This window comes from Lipophrys pholis (assembly GCF_963383615.2).
Source record: "Lipophrys pholis genome assembly, chromosome: 4".
NCBI classification, from domain to species: domain Eukaryota; kingdom Metazoa; phylum Chordata; class Actinopteri; order Blenniiformes; family Blenniidae; genus Lipophrys; species Lipophrys pholis.
Genome location: NC_137637.1, coordinates 19455586 through 19471465, shown reverse-complemented (window position 1 = coordinate 19471465; position 15880 = coordinate 19455586). Strand labels below are relative to the sequence as shown.

Here is a 15880-nt window from a genome sequence, read left to right as displayed (position 1 = left end):
TTTTTCATGTTTAGGTGTCCAACAGATTGTGTACTTTGGAAGACCACTGAGAGCTAAAGAAACTGTATTTCAAGACCCGAGACAGTGGAAAAACACACAGGAATCCAGTGAAAACACGTAAAACCCAGCTGGGAGCGATGTTTTTGTATAAACCGGCTATTGTATCGCCACACAACACGTTGACACTTAACTGCCCATTGTTTTCAGGGTCTTTGTGACCGAAAGCAGCCAGGACGGCTTACAGTATGAGTGAGTCAGGTCCCTGGCTGTATCCCTCTCCATTGTGTCCTGCCTTGCTGGCGATGACAATGACAGCCACTGTCCTCCGGACCAAATACATTGCTGACATAGCTTACATTCTACATGCTCCATATGCACACAGCACAGCTGGCCTCGGCAGAGCTTCTGCTGCATCCATTTTGAATTCATGAATTATTTTGTTGTCTCTAGTACAAGAGGGAGAATGTGTCTGATTTTGAACAAGGGGAAAGGGAGAGGGAGAGCCTGTGATTTCTTTTTTTTTTTTTGGGTGGAAAAAAGAAAATAGAGAAAGGAGGGAGCGCTTCTCTTCAGTGAGTGAGAGAGGAGTGTACGCCTGATGTCTGGGAGCTGGAGAATAGGAACAGCAGGACTCTGCGAGATCAAACAGGCTTCCTCTGCGGATAAGAAAGAGAGCCAGGCAGGGAGAGAGAAAAACACGAGCAGGGAAGGGATAAAGAAAAGGCAAGAACAGAGCGCTTTGTAGTCTTCTTAAATTGGTGAGAACTAGCAAACAATAAACAGCACTAATGACCATCTTGCTTGTCTGATGTATTTTGTGTTGGAGTCCTGATGATCTGTCAGCGTGAGTTCACTCAGGCAAGTTCAGAACAGGTGTGGGCCACATGTCTCCCTCTGGTCTGCTGTGACCCTTGACCTCATCCCGTCCCCGAGCAGCCTCGGACTCTCTCTCTCAGGGGGAAGAGAGGGAGTCCTAGTATTGTATATGGTCCTCTGACTGATCTGCATATGTGAGCGTGCATGTTTACGATGCAGAGATTACACTGTGTGGAAGTGCTCTCTCTTCTCACCCTTTAACTCAGAGGCAGCATCAATAATTCAGCCCCACATTGCAGTACACAATGCAACACACAGCACTGCGCTTTCTCCCTCTTCCTCTCTTCAAATTCCTCTGTATTTATCCACCCGCTTTTAGACGGTTACTCTACCCCCCCCCCTTTTATCCCTTTTACACCCTCCCCACCCATGCACTGACTCCCAATGGACTTGGTTCTGCTCACTCTGTCTCTCTCCACTCTGTCATGTTTCCACTGAAGCCGATAATCTGTCAAACCTCTCACTTTGTTTTTTCCTTTCCCTCCCACGTGGGTCTCTTTTTCATGTACTAGTTTTACTGGTGTGTCCATCCCCTGCCTTCTCCCACCTGAGTGCTTTTCCTTTTAAATGTTGTCGGGGTGTTTTTTTTTGCAGGGACTTGAGGGGATGCTGTAGAGGAGAGCCTGGAGGAAAGGGTGTGGCCACCCACACTGCAGTACTCTATTGTGTTGTACTGATTTCTACATGATGTCCTCCTTCTGACAAACAGTACAACACACAAAATAGGACACACACACACACACCACCAAGTCGTCGACCTCATGTTCCTCTCTCTGCTCTTTGGAAAGGTGTTTCCTTTCGGTATCAGGGCTGTCTATTCCAGAAAGCAGATAGCTTTGTTTTTTTTATCACAAGTTTGAAGCTCACTGGGCAGCAGACTCTCATGGGGTCAGAGGGCAAAAAGCCTGAGAAAGAAAGATGTGACCGGCGGGACTTGGCCACAAGGCCACGGCCAGTAACCATTTCAAAAGTATAGTGTAATACTTCCAGAAGTTTGTGAAGGTCAAAGCCTGGATCAAAGTACTCACAACCCAATCTCTAATAAACATCTTCTCACTCGCCAAAAGTACATTTTCTTACTCTCTTCAAAGGCCTTCAAAGTTTCACGTCTATCCTTATTCATTAGGCGTTGTTCCAACAGTGTGCAGCATTGTGTGGGGACATGTTGTTGCAGGCAGCACTGAGATATATATATATATATATATATATATTAATCAGGAAGTCTAGTTTCAGTAACACAGCCGTGAGGTTTGACACTTCATCCGATGCCAAAAACACTTTTGAGCATGTTGCGATTCTTTTATGTGGGATTTTCCAGCTCTCGCGGGTGTATCACAGTACAATCATTTCTTTTCTGTCTGGTCGGAGGTACGTGTGCACAGACGCATGGTAGAATAAATACTGTAAAGCAGCATGTGTCTCTGATTTGTACGGTGCGTAAAATCTAATCCCACTTCATGTTTTTGGACATTTATTCTGGATTTACCTCTAGTGTCTTCTTAAACCTCAATCTTCACAGCGATATTGCAACAACAACAACAAAAAAAGATTGTTCCTCTGAGAGTCAGTTTTTTGTTGACTGTGGTGGTGACCATCAGACCATTCGTGACACTGTGATATTTGAGCCATGGGGACAATCATGTGGGTGATATGTCATGCTTGCTAAGTAGCTAAGTATGTGTGAGAGAGTGAGTGAAACAGTGGAGTGTGTGTGTGTGTGTGTGTGTGTGTGTGTGTGTGTGTGTGTGTGTGTGTGTGTGTGTGTGTGTGTGTGTGTGTGTGTGTGTGTGTGTGTGTGTGTGTGTGTGTGTGTGTGTGTGTGTGTGTGTGTGTGTGTGTGTGTGTGTGTGTGTGTGTGTGTGTGACTGACGTGCACAAAGGCTGGTTTCACTGTGTATTAGGGCGTCCTCGGGCTGACCTCAGGTGAGTGTTTCTTCCCCTGCAGTGGTTTACAAACTGGCAATCTTCTCTCACACCATCTTAGAGTAAAGGAAGATAGTCATTTTGACCCCCCCCCCCCCCCAGCCCTGGTGGGTGTTGCTGTTTTAGTTCAGTGTGACAATTTGCTCAAGGCTGTATTTTTGAATCGAGTGTGAATACACACCGCCAGTAGCTCTGAGCTATACAAGAGCTGAGTGACGTTTCACCGACAGACTGACCCAGGTTTGCTCTGCTGCTGAGAAAATAATTGTGATTATATTCTAACCAGACACTGAGCGCACACCAAATCTCACCCCTGTCTTTTGGGAGAACGCTTTGTGTGAAACCGTATGAATCAATATCATTATTTGAATGAGAAGCGATAATGCTCAAGCAGGTTAAACTGAATAATTCAATTGAGTATGTGGAATTTAGACCACTTTATGTTTTATATTTATATATTCTTTTTCCTTCCTCTGGATAGTCACAGAGCACTGGGTTATAAAAAGGTGTGAAAAGTGTTTTTGTCCTGCTGGCCAGGGTTGTAAGTTTCTGTCGTTGGGCTTTTGACTTATTTTAGCATACTCATGCTGAACATCCTTCCTGTCGGAGGCATTAGAAAACACTGTTGTGCATAATTCGAAACCTACTTCCTTCATCCAGCTGTTGCATTGACATAAAGTGTTAGAATCGATTTAATTGCTTAAGTTATGCAACATGAAACATCCTCTTAATTCAGACAGTATATGCTGTGGTGTACATTTTGTAATGAAATATATAATTCGATTTTTCAAAAGTATTACTGCAAATAATAAGCTGCATTAACTGCATTTGTCCAGGCAGACTGTTAGACACTGATTAGTGTAATCTGTATCACTCTCACATTAAGCCTCCTGAATTTATTAACTTCTGCAGTTCTCACTATGTGAAGAACCTCCCAAATATTAATTAAGGAACTCGTCTCTAATGAGAAAGTTGAAGTACAGAGAGGGTTTTAACCCAAGAGGTTTAGGAAGTGAACAATGACCTGAGTTCTCATTCATCCCTTTTTTAACAAGCAGCCACTGGTTGGTCTCCCTCTTGAGAGCGGCGTTACTTCACATCTTCATGAAAGCAACTCGATGTAAAACCAGCGAAGAAGGAATAATGCTGCAGAGAAACAGAAGGAAAGGAGTAAAAAAAAGTTGATTCCCTCATGTCTTTCTCGTGCTGTTTATAAAAAAAACTGTTGCTGCGGGGGTTTGTGGTGCTGAGGTGTGGAGTTTGTCCTCGCTGGGAGCTTCTTCATGTAGCTTGGCCCAGTTTCTCTCTCCTCTTCCCTCCAAGTGTCTCTGCAGCATTCAGACACATGCTTGTGCAAGCAGGTGTGAATGTGAGCCAGGATGCATACAACTGAATGTGATTGTCACTGTGTTAAGATGGATAGACTAAAAGTAATACTCATTGTAAGCTCTTCATTTCACAGAAAATGCTGCATTCTCAGAGGGTGGAAGAGAAAATACGGTGGAGCTTCGATGTGCACGTTGTTGTCATTTCTTGTGTGTTTGGCGTGCTGGTGTCTGCCTGGGTCGTTGTGACAGACTGCCGCCTGTTTGAAATGGAGGCCATATTTCATTGGCCAACCTCAGGTCCTGGGAGCTGGTCCCTCTGCTGCAGTCATTACGCTGCAAGGCCACTTCTGACGTGTGCAAACACACACATACATGCACGGCTACACACATTACCCAGCGTGAGAATGAGTTATATCTTTGGAGCAGTGGGTTATAGAGGAGGATGAAATAGTGGGAGTAAAGGGGAAGAGAGGGCAGAAGGAGCGGTCATTTGCAGTAGCTGCATGGACTGTATCCCTCTGACTCACGCACACTGTTGTCCACTTATGACCTCCACGATAACCTTTACTTTAATAGCTTTATTATAAAGTGTGAGCTACACTTTCTTCACATACACAGGCAGGATTTTAAAGTCTGCTTCAGCGTGTGAGGCAGGTCTTGATCCATATGAACTGAATGACTTGAATTGATGACAAGGAATAGTTGATCGTCGTCTATGCTCATCAAATGAATAATTGATTCAATTTATTGTTGTACGGCTTGGCTAAATTCTTCTTCAAAAAGATGGTAATGAGACTCGGGAGCATCTGGCTGCACACTCAAGCTTGCTCATCCAGTCAGTGGTGTGTTTCCTCTGCATGTGCGTAGGGCTCTTTTATACCGCATCACCTCATCTTGTGCACATGCCCAATAAAGCCTCCCCGGAGCCTCCTCCCTCCCCGTCTGAGAAAACTTGCAGCAGAAGATAGTGATATAATGACCTCAAGGTGAATGCGCCGATAGCATCTCATCTTATCGACTCTTGTTTTGGTTCTCAACGTTTGTGTGATGGAACATATCCTTTTGCACTCTTCCCCGTGCCTTGCTGCTTTTCACTTGCTGCCAGATAAGGATCAACAGCCATCAGCAGATACAGTCTTTAACGCGCACGTTCCTACCCAACCTCCGCTCTCGGCTCCCTCTACTCCCCCTATCTCCGTCGCTGCAATTTTCATACAGCCATTTTCGGAATGCCACATGATGTCTGGTGGAATGCTGGCGATAACGATTTGCTGCGTAAGGACTTACATACCCGTCACGTACACATGTTTAGTACCGTGCATCGTTTTTCCCAGGAGGTTGTGTGTGTATTTACAGTTTGCTGTGTGACAGAGGCTGTGATGGACAATGGTTAGATGACAGAGGGAGCCCATTACACACTGTGTTAGGCTTCAAAGCGCTGATACTTCCCCGAGGGAGGAGTCTTACACGCACGTGCACATGCCTACGCCGCCCTCCAGGTCCCCGTGAATCATTGGTCATGACCAGAGTAAAAGAAAGATGGAGTGGGAATGAGGAAGGGATGACTGAAAAATTCACGACCGTTTAATCTAGGAGTAGTGAAGTCATTCTATGCTGCCACTCACTCTCCAGAATTATGACAAGTGTTAACCTGCTAATGAAGATGGAAGCAAACTTCTACCCACCCAATGATCTGTCTGCACATGAAAAGAGGTCTGCACCCATCCCTCGCTATTTGGGAGTTGTCTTGGATGATTTTGATAATGCTCGGTGCTTAGAGGAAGCACTAGCCACAACTGTCGAGGTTGATTTAATGTACTTCACACACTGAGGCAGACCAAACACACACACACACACACACACACACACACACACACACACACACACACACACACACACACACACACACACACACACACACACACAGACAGGCACAGTGGGCTTCTTCTTATAGTTGTGTTTTGGATTAGTCAAATCCCCTGACTGGCTCCTAAGCTGATTAAAGGGGGTGTTATGCACTGGCCATTTTGAAACACTGGAAAAGATGCACACATGCACGTGCACACACACACACACACACACACACACACACACACCAACAGTGGGACAGCTCAGCTACAACATTGCTTCTCACGTTGGCCCAGCGTGGCACAATTTGTGTTTTGTGTGGAAGGGTTTGTGTTGGTTTTGTCTGATACCTTTTCATAGTGCCTCAGACAGATGGCAGAGATCGCTCTGCAGTCATGGTTTGCCTCCCCACGGCAAAGTGTGTGCGTGTGTGTCTGTATGTGTGTGCATTTGTGTGTGTTTCTGTGCCAGAGACCAAGTAAGATGGAGGGGAAGAGACATAGATGAAGCTTGTTGGAACAGACTGAGGCCCAGATGGCTGTGTCCAGCAGAGACAGGAAATAGAAGTGACACCAGGTGGATGGTACCCTTGAGGATGACACATGCACACGCACAGTCTGCACGCCAAGAATTAAGGATGACTGAATTGATGTGGACACATGTCATCTCATTTAATTGTAAAATGTATTTGGTACCAGTTATTAGTTGATAGATTTCATTAATTTTCAAGTCAATGAACTAAAATGAAAAAAATATCTGTTTGTACTTTCATTTACAAAGTCCGTCCTACACCGGCATGTGTTTTGGGTATTTTTTTCCAATATTCTGTCACATTTTACAGACTGAACAGTTGCAACACAGTCTCATGCAGCTCAGGATTAAATATAAATAATTAGTAGTTTCAGACGTCGGTGTCATTTAAAATCCTTGAAATTTTCTATTTGCAGTTCCCGCTTCGGCAAGACACTCCCCTCCCCCAGTGTCTCATCAAGTCTGGGTTAGTAGAGCAGGCGGGAGGTTTGGTAAGTGGGTGAGGAGCTAGTTAACTTTTGATAAGCACTGGCTTTCATTATGCATAGAAAGCCCAGCAGGGACCGGTCTACAGCCCTCGCTGCCACCATGTGAGAGAAATCAGAGCATGACATGGCTGGGATGAGCTGCTGGTGTCTGGAGGAGGAAACATGTCGAGACAGAGAGGTGGGATATCCATCATTAGTATTCCAGCGTAAATCTCTGAAATTATTACCTCCTTCAACAACTGTTGAGGAAAACTAGCAGAGCCGAAATTTGAACTGACTTTGTCGTAGGTGTGTTGGACTGCTTGGTTGACATGAGAGACTAACCCCACCCCCCTCCAGTAGCCGTGCAACCTTTTGACCCCTGACCTCTGCTCCCAGCTCATGGGGTGCGCCGAACCCTTGACAAAAACTCAAACGGAAGACCACAGACTCGGAAACAGAAAGCACACTTTTGCGTCATAAAGACACGGCGCTCATCTTGGCCTTCCTGCCATATGACCTTCTTCTTCTTCAGCTGAAGGCCACATATCTCAGAGTTTAAAAATGGTTGAAATACTCACATCGTCCACAGAGGTGTAGATTAGTGTCAAAGTGCAGAGGAATTTGCCCCCGCTGAGTACTAACCCCCCACAATACCTCCCCCTGTCACCCCTTGTCACCTCCTTTTCATATTCCTCTCACCCAGCCTCCTCCTCACCCTTCCCCCTCACAAACACCGCCATGGGAGTGTGGTGTATCGCCAATCATAAAGCACAACATGTACTGTATCAACCTCAAATTGCCTGTTTTAACCTTTTTATAGAACGGGCAGTCATAAATTGGTTTCACTGTTAAGTCAAACAAGCGCAGAAACTTGGGATCCTGGTTACTTTATTGTTACAAATTAAACTTAAATGTATACACGTATTCGGACTGTAGGAGGTAACTTGAGTACTGGGAGAAACTCCAATCACGCAAATGAATTCTCTGAAATCAACAAAGCAAGATATCTAATCTAGCAGCTTGTAATTTATCCCACAAGAGACAAAGCTCCTGATCACCCAGTTCAGAGTTTAAACATGACCATCATAAATTTGCAGCAATAACAAAAAGGCTTGATGATATAAATGGTCAAAAACCTGAATCCAGAGTTTTAAGATGATGAACGCAGAGCACGCCACTTACTTACATGAGGAACAAGGAAATGAAACAAGGCCCAGGTGGACACAGTCAAGGAGGGAGGACGTGATCAAAACACCAAGTGGACACGAAAACATGGCCTTGTCTCATGGACTCGCTTTGACACCTGTGGCGTTCACTTGTGAGGAACAACAAAACTATTCCTGCATTGTCTGCTTGCCAACCCAAATGAATAACATCCCCTGAAATAGTATTTTTAAATCAAAAGTGACATTTCAGACAGCACCAATACCTTCAAGCATTTATCTCTGTACAATGACCAACACTGCTTTCAACAGAGATGTTTATTTATCCTTACTTAATCGAATATTTCTTATGTCTTCAAAGACATCTACTTCAAATTTGCACTGTAGTTTCAAATCACACAGAAACCGTCAGTGAACTGTTTACTGATGATTATAGGAAATACGTTCTAAAGCCTGATTATTGTCTTGCATGTCAGTAACCTAAATTGTACGAGTACGCCTGATTGTACGTTTGCATTTCAAGTGTACTTATTATTTGGTGTGTGTGTGTGTGTGTGTGTGTGTGTGTGTGTGTGTGTGTGTGTGTGTGTGTGTGTGTGTGTGTGTGTGTGTGTGTGTGTGTGTGTGTGTGTGTGTGTGTGTGTGTGTGTGTGTGTGTGTGTGTGTGTGTGTGTGTGTGTGTGTGTGTGTGTGTGTGTGTGTGTGTGTGTGTGTGTGTGTGAGAGAGAGAAACTGAAAGGTCAGGGACTGGCTTCTTGGCTTACTCCAGAAAGCATCAGCCACTACTGTTCTCCATTATGAAGCCTCTATGAAAGTGAAAACTGAACTGCAATACTGCCATCACCTTTACATTTGACCAAATATAATGTCATTCACTTATTTATTGCCTCCTATGAATCAGAGCAGCTTTTATTTTCCTCACTCCTGGTCTCACTGGTCTGTCTTTCTTCCCTCTGCCGCTGCGCAGTACATTTACTGAGGTTTGGCTTTTGCCGCGCTTTCCACGTCTAAAAGTCACAAGCTTGTTAGCTTGCCTCATTAAGACGACACTACTTTTTCTAAAAATTTAAGGCTCTCGGTCAGAGAGGAAATTGCATACATAGGTTTTAAAGTCTGTGTGTGTTTGTTTTCGGAGGAAATGTCCAGGCCCAAGAAAAAGACATTGGCTGGACTCTTTCCATTCCTGCAATAGTTTTCCCTCCAACACTTACTGTACTGAAACTCTATCTTTTCCTCTACTCCCCTTTTTACTTATTCGTGTGTGTGTGTGTGTGTGTGTGTGTGTGTGTGTGTGTGTGTGTGTGTGTGTGTGTGTGTGTGTGTGTGTGTGTGTGTGTGTGTGTGTGTGTGTGTGTGTGTGTGTGTGTGTGTGTGTGTGTGTGTGTGTGTGTGTGTGTGTTTAGGCAGAATCGTGCAGACATGTCTGGAACTAATAGAGTCCACCCTGCTGAAGAATCTTATTAGAAAATACTACCTGCAACCCGAGGCTTCCATCGACCTACTCGTCCAGCTGCCTAAAAAAAAAAAAGAAGAACCATGCCCCCTCACATGCGCACACACACACACATACAGACACACACATTTACCCCCCTTGAATCCTGCAAACCTCTGGCCCAGTTTTTATCCTTCAGTCTCTCTCCCCTCTTTTCCTGCCTGGTTTCAGGTTCAGAGGGTTATATTGCTGATCTCCACAGCTGCCTGTTTTTCTTCAGGCCCTTTCATTGGAAGACACACAGACATACACCTTATTCTGCCCCCCCCCCCCTTTCCATCCTGCAGCACTCGATCATACACACACACACACACACACACGCACACTTCCTGTAGTTGTTTTAGTGCAACCCTCCCCTCCCGTGTGCTCCCTACTGGCAGCGAACTGGTCCGACTGACTTCCCGTCTCTCTGTCCTCTCTTCCTGTGTGTACAGGGATGAATGGACATATTATTCACACTGACGCAGTGCCCGCCCTCTTACTCACCCTTTACACTACTTTGTGTTTCTTTCTCCTCTTTTCTTTCTGCTTCTTTCATTCTTTTGAGGACAATAGTATGAGCTCACAGTCGTACAACTCAAAACCATAACCACACACACACACACACACACACACACACACACACACACACACACACACACACACACACACACACACACACACACACACACACACACACACACATGCACACACTCTGTAGACTGTACTGCAGTATCAGCCCCCGGAGCAACAAAGACCAGGCCTCACTGCATAAACACAATGCATTTGCATGCTCACTCACACACACACACACACACACACACACACACACACACACACACACACACACACACACACACACACACACACACACACACACACACACACACACACACACACACACACACACACACACACACACACACACCAGAAGAATAGGTAATATTGTACCTCGCTGCAAGCTACAGCTCCTGATTTTCTAGAACTAGTAAACTGTTGAGTGCGAGCGTGTGTTTCTGTGCTCATGCTGCGATTACTGATTACCTGGCACAAGTTGTGGGCTGGTACGTCCAACGCTGGCAGACAGGCTGGTGTTTAAAGGATTACGCTGGTGTAATACATATTGGTTTCTTTAGTTTATAATAACACATATTTTCCAAGTGTTGACATTTAGGAGCTGTACAACGTGATAGGAGAATCCCAAACAGGATCGAGAATACAAGCGGTCAGACAAGCGCAAAGGCTGCAAACAAGAGTTTAGGTAAATTCTCTAAATCACTTTATCTAAAACACTTTATCTAAATCGTTTTATCTGTACAATGTGAAGTCATGGATGAACTTAGTTCTAAACCCTTTGTAGTAGAAGTTCATAAAATATAGCACCTTATCTTCTGAATTATTACTTTAAATCTGTATCACTTATTTATGGTCAGAATTGTAATCAGCTAAATTTCTGTAATTGGATCTGATGTATATTTTATAATAACACCTACTTTATGTTTGTGGCCCAATATTTTTATTTAATTTTTTTTAAATGATGATTTTTGTCACACCCAAAAAATAAAAATCTTTCTTTTTGCAAACAAACTGATCAACCAATATCTGCGGTTGATCTGTAAAACAGGTGTAGTTACAACAACAATGGTGAAGTTGCTGATTTGTTTTTGTGCTTCTTCAGTTGGGCATGTTCTGAACTGGCCCCGGAAACACTTCCTGTGTGAAGCACTGAAACTCACACTGTTCTATTTCTCTACCTTCAATACTACCATAAGTATTATTGATTTATTGAGCTTTTCCTATGTGATGCTTTTATATACACCAAATTCATTAAGCTCTCCAAATTCACTCTTGCAATGTAGGTTGAGACCACAAGAGGCTCCAGGAGCAGGTGGTATTGTTAACACAAAGACTGAGACGACTGACGTGTTGTACAAGTATATACACCTAAACTATATCTGGACGACAGCAACTACCAACCTAAAAGAATAAAAGACATGCTCTCACTCTGCAACTCAATGTAACAACAGAGCCATGACCGAAAGTTTACATCCTGCCCCATTAAAGTTTAATCTCGATTGAAGTTTGAAAAAACTGATTTTTTTCTGATGCTTAAATTTCAGGTTATTGGTCAATGACTTGTCCTCTCAAAGATGGGGCTAGAATGTTTTTGTTGTTGTTGATGTCCGTTTGTATCTGTGTGCATGTTCACATGGTACCTTCACAATAGTTTTAGTGTTAGTATAGTAATCGGGGAGGACAGAACTGGGGTGGGGCTTCCATGAGCCTGCCGGATAGCCACTGTCAACGCAGCTCCAAGTGACAGCTTGGGCGAGCTCGTGTGCGCCCACTGTACCCAGAGCCCAAGGTGTTTTCAGGTATAATGAGTCCTCGCAGCAGTGTGCGTGGCTCCTGTATGTAGGCCAGCATCCAGGGCAACCATCACTTCTGTCAGCCACCAACACAGCAGCCTGAGGGGCTGGTGAATTCACCGACTTTAGCTCCAAAAGGTAATGTTGCAGGGAAACTATATTTAGCCGTCATATTGTTCTTGCCCGAGTGGAGTGAGTTTCATGTCACTGCTTATATTGGCTTTCGCTGTACTGTATATTTATTTTTATTTTCCCATTGAGTATCCCTTTGAGTATCCATCCACGCATTTGTATGCAGCAACGTGTCTGACTTTGACCTGAGGCCTTCAGCTTCAGACTCCTGCAAAATCAACCGCAGCCACTGACCATGGTGGTCATGCCAGTCTTGTGTAGTTATGCAGTCTCCATCCGTCATCCCTCAGTTTTTGCTTTCATTTCTTATGGTCGCAAAAAAGGGGGATGTGATAAATATCAAATGATTAAAAATGGTAGGTTTCGAGGATAAGAGGAAAGAACTCCTCCGTTTTTTTTTGCGGTTTCATGCTATGTTGAGACACAAAAGTCACTTGAAAAAACTTGGGTCATTTAATACATGATGATGCCAACATTTACAGTGTCAAGATGTTTGACTGGACAGCGACGGGAAAACAGGAGGTTCTGAAGAAAAGATGAAACTGTTGAAATAAACTGTAGTTTCTGGATGTATTGGGTGCAAAATCAATGTTTCTCCCAAGGTTGATTTGTTAGAAGCAAATAAATAAGAAAGGTCGAATTATGATTGGGAGATAACTGGATGGGATTATCTCCAAACTGCAGATCTTTGACAATTTCTAGTCTGAAATGTTCATTATTTATGAAGAGAAGTTCAATGACGGGAAAAGCACTGAACCATCGACAGGGACATCCGAGCCTTAATGCACATGGGTCTGTGGTCATGTGGTCTGGTTCAACAGAGGTGGTGGCCAGTCTAATTGGTGTCCTAGTTCACTATTTGGCAGTGCACCATCTAAGCGTATAGAAATCCAAAATCCCTCGTTACACCACTGGATTGTTCTCCAGATTGAATTGGTGGAGCTCAGCCAACAATCCGTCGTCCAGTGCTGTGGCAGGATGACAAGATTTGGTCACTGCTGCTGCGTTGGGCCAAGGAGAACAAGTAGCAGTCTGTCTTTTTACAGTTGGCAATTGTCTGTATTGTGAGTGTGGATGGATGGGATTTTGTAAGCTCAATGTGCTGCAGCACAGTGTCAGAATACATTCTGCGGCTTAGTATTTTGGTATATTGGGTAGCCGAAATGGACCAACACAATATCAGACAGGTGGTCATGATGGTCATAATGTTATGGCTGATCTGTGTAACTATCGGCTAAACAGGAAAATGAAAATTGCACCGTTGGGGAAACTTCAAAGTCACTTCAAAGCTAGCAGCCACCATCGTTTGCTGAATCGCTCCTGGCCTCTGTTGTGTTGCGGTGGGAATGGTGAGCAAAGTGAAATGGACAAGTCTCCTGCAGACAGAGCCAGACGGCCCTCAGCACTACAGACAGAGGAGGCGGATGAGGGCGCGGGAGGGGGAACGAGAAAGGAGATCATCAGTAAAGTAGAATCCCAGAGAATGATTACAAGACCTGTTCTCATCTGCCTGGAAAATATGACCGGGCTGTCTGGAGGGGGTGGAGGCGTTACATTCCAGTTCACATCCCACTTCTCCTTACTCACTCGGCATGATGACCATTACAGAGGGACAAGAGCGACGGCGAGATCTGCACTCATCTTTTTTGACATCATCACTCGTCTGTGCAGTAACGAGCTTCTCCGTCACCAATTCTCTCTTACTGGTGATTTTCTTGGATTCCTGAAAGGAAATCGGGTGAAACGTCCAGCAACAGCAGAGTTTATTAGTGTGCAAAGCTCCGGGTTAGACATGTCACACGGTTATGTATTTGGTTTAATGGAGCGTCAAACTCACTATTTATCCAAATCTGAAAATGACTGACCAAAAAGACCCATTAGTGCTCAAGACACAGCTTCCCTATCTGAAGCTTGTGAGACTGCTGTCACTTGGTTTCTCACAGTACAATCCACCATTCAGCCTGTCACTGGACTCTCACTTCTGTGTTCTCTCTGGTCACACTCCCTAGTGGTCTTTGAGCTGCTTGTCACTGAAGGTGCTATCCATGTGCCCTTGTCTTGGATGGTCTAATTACAAGGACGCCACCGTGAGGTCTTGTGTTGCAGTCCTCGGAGGTAGAACCGTGACTCACTCTTCATCATGGACAACACTCTGCAGTGAGCAAATTATACACGAATGCACATATGCAGACCACGAGACAACGAAGCATGTTCACAACAGGTCATTAGCACTGGCGATGTGCAATCATTTATCTGCGCTTGTGCCGTAATACCTGGAAACCTCCTCCGCCTCGGCCTTTTAATCAGCAAAGAATGACTGTGAACGCAACAGGCCGCTGGCTCGTTTTGCACAATGTTTAGGTCTGTGTTTATGGAAGTGGGAGGAGTGGAGTGTTCATGGACACATTTAGAGATCCCACTTCTCTTTGTGGTAATGAGAAACTGCACTCTCAGCTGTTGGAGACAAAGGCAGCGTCAACAGTCGCTGTTGGCCGGACAGGCGGCTGAGTCTCTGCCGGCCTGTGACACTGTCTGAGCGAGTGTGTGAATGTGAGTCCAAACTGCACTGAAGTCAGGATGGAGGCCAAAACTGTCCGCTTTCTCTACAGCCAGCGATGTAAAGGTAGGACAGCTGCATTTGACAGGCAATAATGAGGCTTATTTTTGAAGACGTCTTTGTGTGCGTGTTGTTTCTTAACTCCTGATACATATGCGGCTTACTCAGCACCGACAGGCAGCTATGAGAGCATAGCATTAATCTGGCAGCTGTCAGCGCTGATCCAGCTTATCACTTTGTTTTTGTGTGGTAACTTGTGTGTGTGTCCTTGTCTGCGTGTGGCTACAGCTGGCCAGATTCTCCTGAGGAGCTTTTTGTAGCCAGTGATTGAATATGGTTACCGAGTGTGTCTGTAGTGAGTGCTCTCTATTAATTTGAGGCCAGTCTGGAGAGCAGCATGGAGGAGGGTGAGGGGAAGGAGGCAAGAGGAAAATGAAAAGTGATAAGCTTGGATAAATGCCTCTGGAGATCTCTCTCGGTGGAAGAGGATATCTGATTGCGTGCACAAGCGCACATTCACATGTGCACAATTGAGTATAAATATGATGATTAACACACGAGCTCAGCAGTCTGTGCTTTAGGAGCTGGTGGGAGGGGAATGGATTTTGTCCAAGACTGAAGGCCCTGCCAGGTGTGTGACTGGATCATAATGCATAACATGCAAAAGACTTCAGCTTTTAACATCCTACACATTTTTGTGACACAGAACTTAATGATAGTGCTGCTGTGCCAACAGTAATGCATGCAGCCTGTTTACTGGTTGTATGGATAATTACATGCATTTAACATCGTTACAGAAAACAGACCTGCAGCAAAGCAAGCCATTTGTACAATCAGTGCGTTGCTTAAGCTGTGTTGATTCCTCTCAAACCACAACAACAACCCAAATGAAGCTCATCTTGAACTCTTTTGTTTGTCTTCCTTCCCCTCTGGCAGAGATCCGTGCCCAGCTGGTGGAGCAGCTCAAGTGTCTGGACCAGCAGTGTGAGCTGAGGGTGCAGCTGCTGCAGGATCTGCAGGACTTCTTCAGAAAGAAGGCTGAGATTGAGATGGACTACAGCCGCAACCTGGAGAAGCTGGCCGAGAGGTTCCTCACCAAGACTCGCAGCACCAAAGACCACCTACTAAAGTACGCCATACTCACCTGGACACACGTCATGCCTTACCATTCACAGGCTGCTGCTTAACGATACTACAGATGAGTGCAGCTCA

General features: G+C 44.8%; 1 protein-coding gene across 4 annotated transcripts in view; it reads left to right on the top strand.

The window, feature by feature from the left end:
- srgap2 (SLIT-ROBO Rho GTPase activating protein 2) overlaps positions 1–15880 on the top strand; it is a 56254-nt gene that overhangs the window by 13625 nt on the left and 26749 nt on the right. For 2 of the 4 annotated variants that reach the window (XM_080461348.1, XM_080461347.1), the window contains exons 1-2: positions 14574–14734; positions 15605–15797. In XM_080461348.1, the coding sequence (XP_080317474.1) occupies positions 14689–14734; positions 15605–15797 (239 nt within the window). In that variant the 5' untranslated portion in view covers positions 14574–14688. Of the gene's footprint in view, positions 1–14573; positions 14735–15604; positions 15798–15880 lie in introns of those variants that run through there. The other 2 variants (XM_080461346.1, XM_080461345.1) reach the window with 1 other exon arrangement.